Raw genomic sequence first — 1,904 nt, forward strand, 5'->3', positions numbered from 1 at the left:
AAATTTACATAACCTCGTATCCAATTAATATCTCCCAATAATTTTTGAAAGTCATTTAAAGTTGTTAAATGATCTTTCCTAATTTCAACCTTTTGTGGTACAACTTTCATATTATGTATCCTGGCTCCAAGATAATTCACTACCTGATCTCTCTGTACTTTCTCTGGGGCAATATACAATCTTTTACTCTCTAATAATAAAATTAATTTTCCAAAAGCCAATTCTAGTACCTTTTCATTCGCAGCAGCCAACAAAATGTCATCCATATAATGAATGCACCTCATTTTTGGAAACTCTCTTCTCAATGGTTCAATGGCTTTTCCTACAAATAACTGACACATAGTTGGACTATTTGCCATCCCTTGGGGCAGAACCACCCATTCATACCGCTGATCTGGTTCTTCATGATTACAGGATGGAACAGTAAAGGCAAAACGTTCACTATCTTGGGCACATAATGGAATAGAAAATAAGCAATCCTTTATATCAATAACTATTATAGGCCAAGAAGCAGGCAATGCCGATAACAATGGCAATCCCCTTTGCACAGGGCCCATGATCTGCATTTGTTGATTAATAGCACGCAGATCATGTAATAATCTCCACTTTCCAGACCTCTTTTTAATTACAAAAATAGGCGTATTCCAAGGTGATACTGATGGTTTAATATGCCCCAAAGAGAGTTGCTCTTGAACTAATTGTGTGGCAGCTTGTAACTTTTCAGAGGATAATGGCCACTGAGGAACCCACACTGGATCCTCTGTCTTCCAGATTATGGGAATGCCTTCCTCAGTGGCCCCTAGGAAAAACCCAGGCCCTTTCTATCATTCCTTGGGACATTTTCTATTGGCTGTGTTCTCCCTTGCAGATGTTTTCCTAAGCCCTTAGAGGGATACCACCCCATGTCCTGCATCATCCTTTGAGAAGGCAAGGAATACCCTTCATTAGTAAGGCAATAATTCATGTCTTTCAAAAGATCTCTTCCCCAAAGGCTGACAGGCAGTTCCAACACATAAGGCTGAAAACGGCCTCCATGTCCTTCGTGATCTTTCCAAGGGAGCTCTCTTGCACTCATGTCCGGGGTCTTGGCATAACCTAACCCTTGCAATGTTTGTGAGGATGATTGAACAGGCCAGCCTTTAGGCCAATCCTTTAAGGCCACAATGCTGCGGTCCGCTCCAGTATCCAGCAATCCTAAGATTGCCTTGCCATTTACCTGAAGCTCCACTAAAGGGCGTTGATCCATATCGAGGCTAAGGAACACAGAATCTACTCCTGTGGATCCAAATCCTCGATTTCCTCTTTTTTGGTCTCTAGAAGGAAACATATCATGCAGGCTGGGCAAAATGAGAAGTTGTGCAATTCGGTCTCCTGGAGATATTGCCGAAACTCCCCTAGGGGAGGAGACTAAAATTTTTACCTCTCCTTCATAGTCAGGATCAATAACTCCTGGATGAATGACTAATCTTTTCAGGGCTGATGATGATCTACCAATTAATAATCCTACTGATCCCGAAGGAAGAGGCCCCTTAAAATCTGTAGGGATAAGCTGCACTCCCATTTGTGGTGTTAATACGACTCTGGCGGTGCAGTGGAGGTCCAACCCTGCAGAGCCCGCTGTGGCCCTCCTCGGGGTTTCATATTGGGCAAGTTGCTCTCTGGACTGCTCTGATCTTCCATGGCCCCATATATTCGAGGGCCCTGAGGCCTGGGGCCCTGCATTCCGTTTTTTGAAACAGGATAAGTATTTATCTGTCCAAGAGGTTGTCCATTGATATCTTTCACTGACCTGCATTCATTTGCCCAATGATTACCTTTCCTGCATCTAGGACATAGCCCAGGAGGACGTGTCGTGGCCCCTTTTCCTTTATCAGGACACTGACGTTTCAAATGTCCTTGCCTAC

At 43.5% G+C, this 1,904-nt stretch overlaps 1 protein-coding gene across 1 annotated transcript; it reads right to left on the reverse strand.

The window, feature by feature from the left end:
- Window positions 1-799: 799 nt before the first annotated feature.
- On the reverse strand, window positions 800-1,246 carry LOC117721378 (endogenous retrovirus group K member 7 Pro protein-like). Its single transcript, XM_076913744.1, has one exon. The coding sequence runs from the start codon at window positions 1,244-1,246 to the stop codon at window positions 800-802; it is 447 nt and encodes a 148-aa protein (XP_076769859.1).
- Between the last annotated feature and the right edge of the window lie 658 nt (window positions 1,247-1,904).

This window comes from Arvicanthis niloticus, chromosome 16, assembly GCF_011762505.2.
Source record: "Arvicanthis niloticus isolate mArvNil1 chromosome 16, mArvNil1.pat.X, whole genome shotgun sequence".
NCBI lineage: Eukaryota > Metazoa > Chordata > Mammalia > Rodentia > Muridae > Arvicanthis > Arvicanthis niloticus.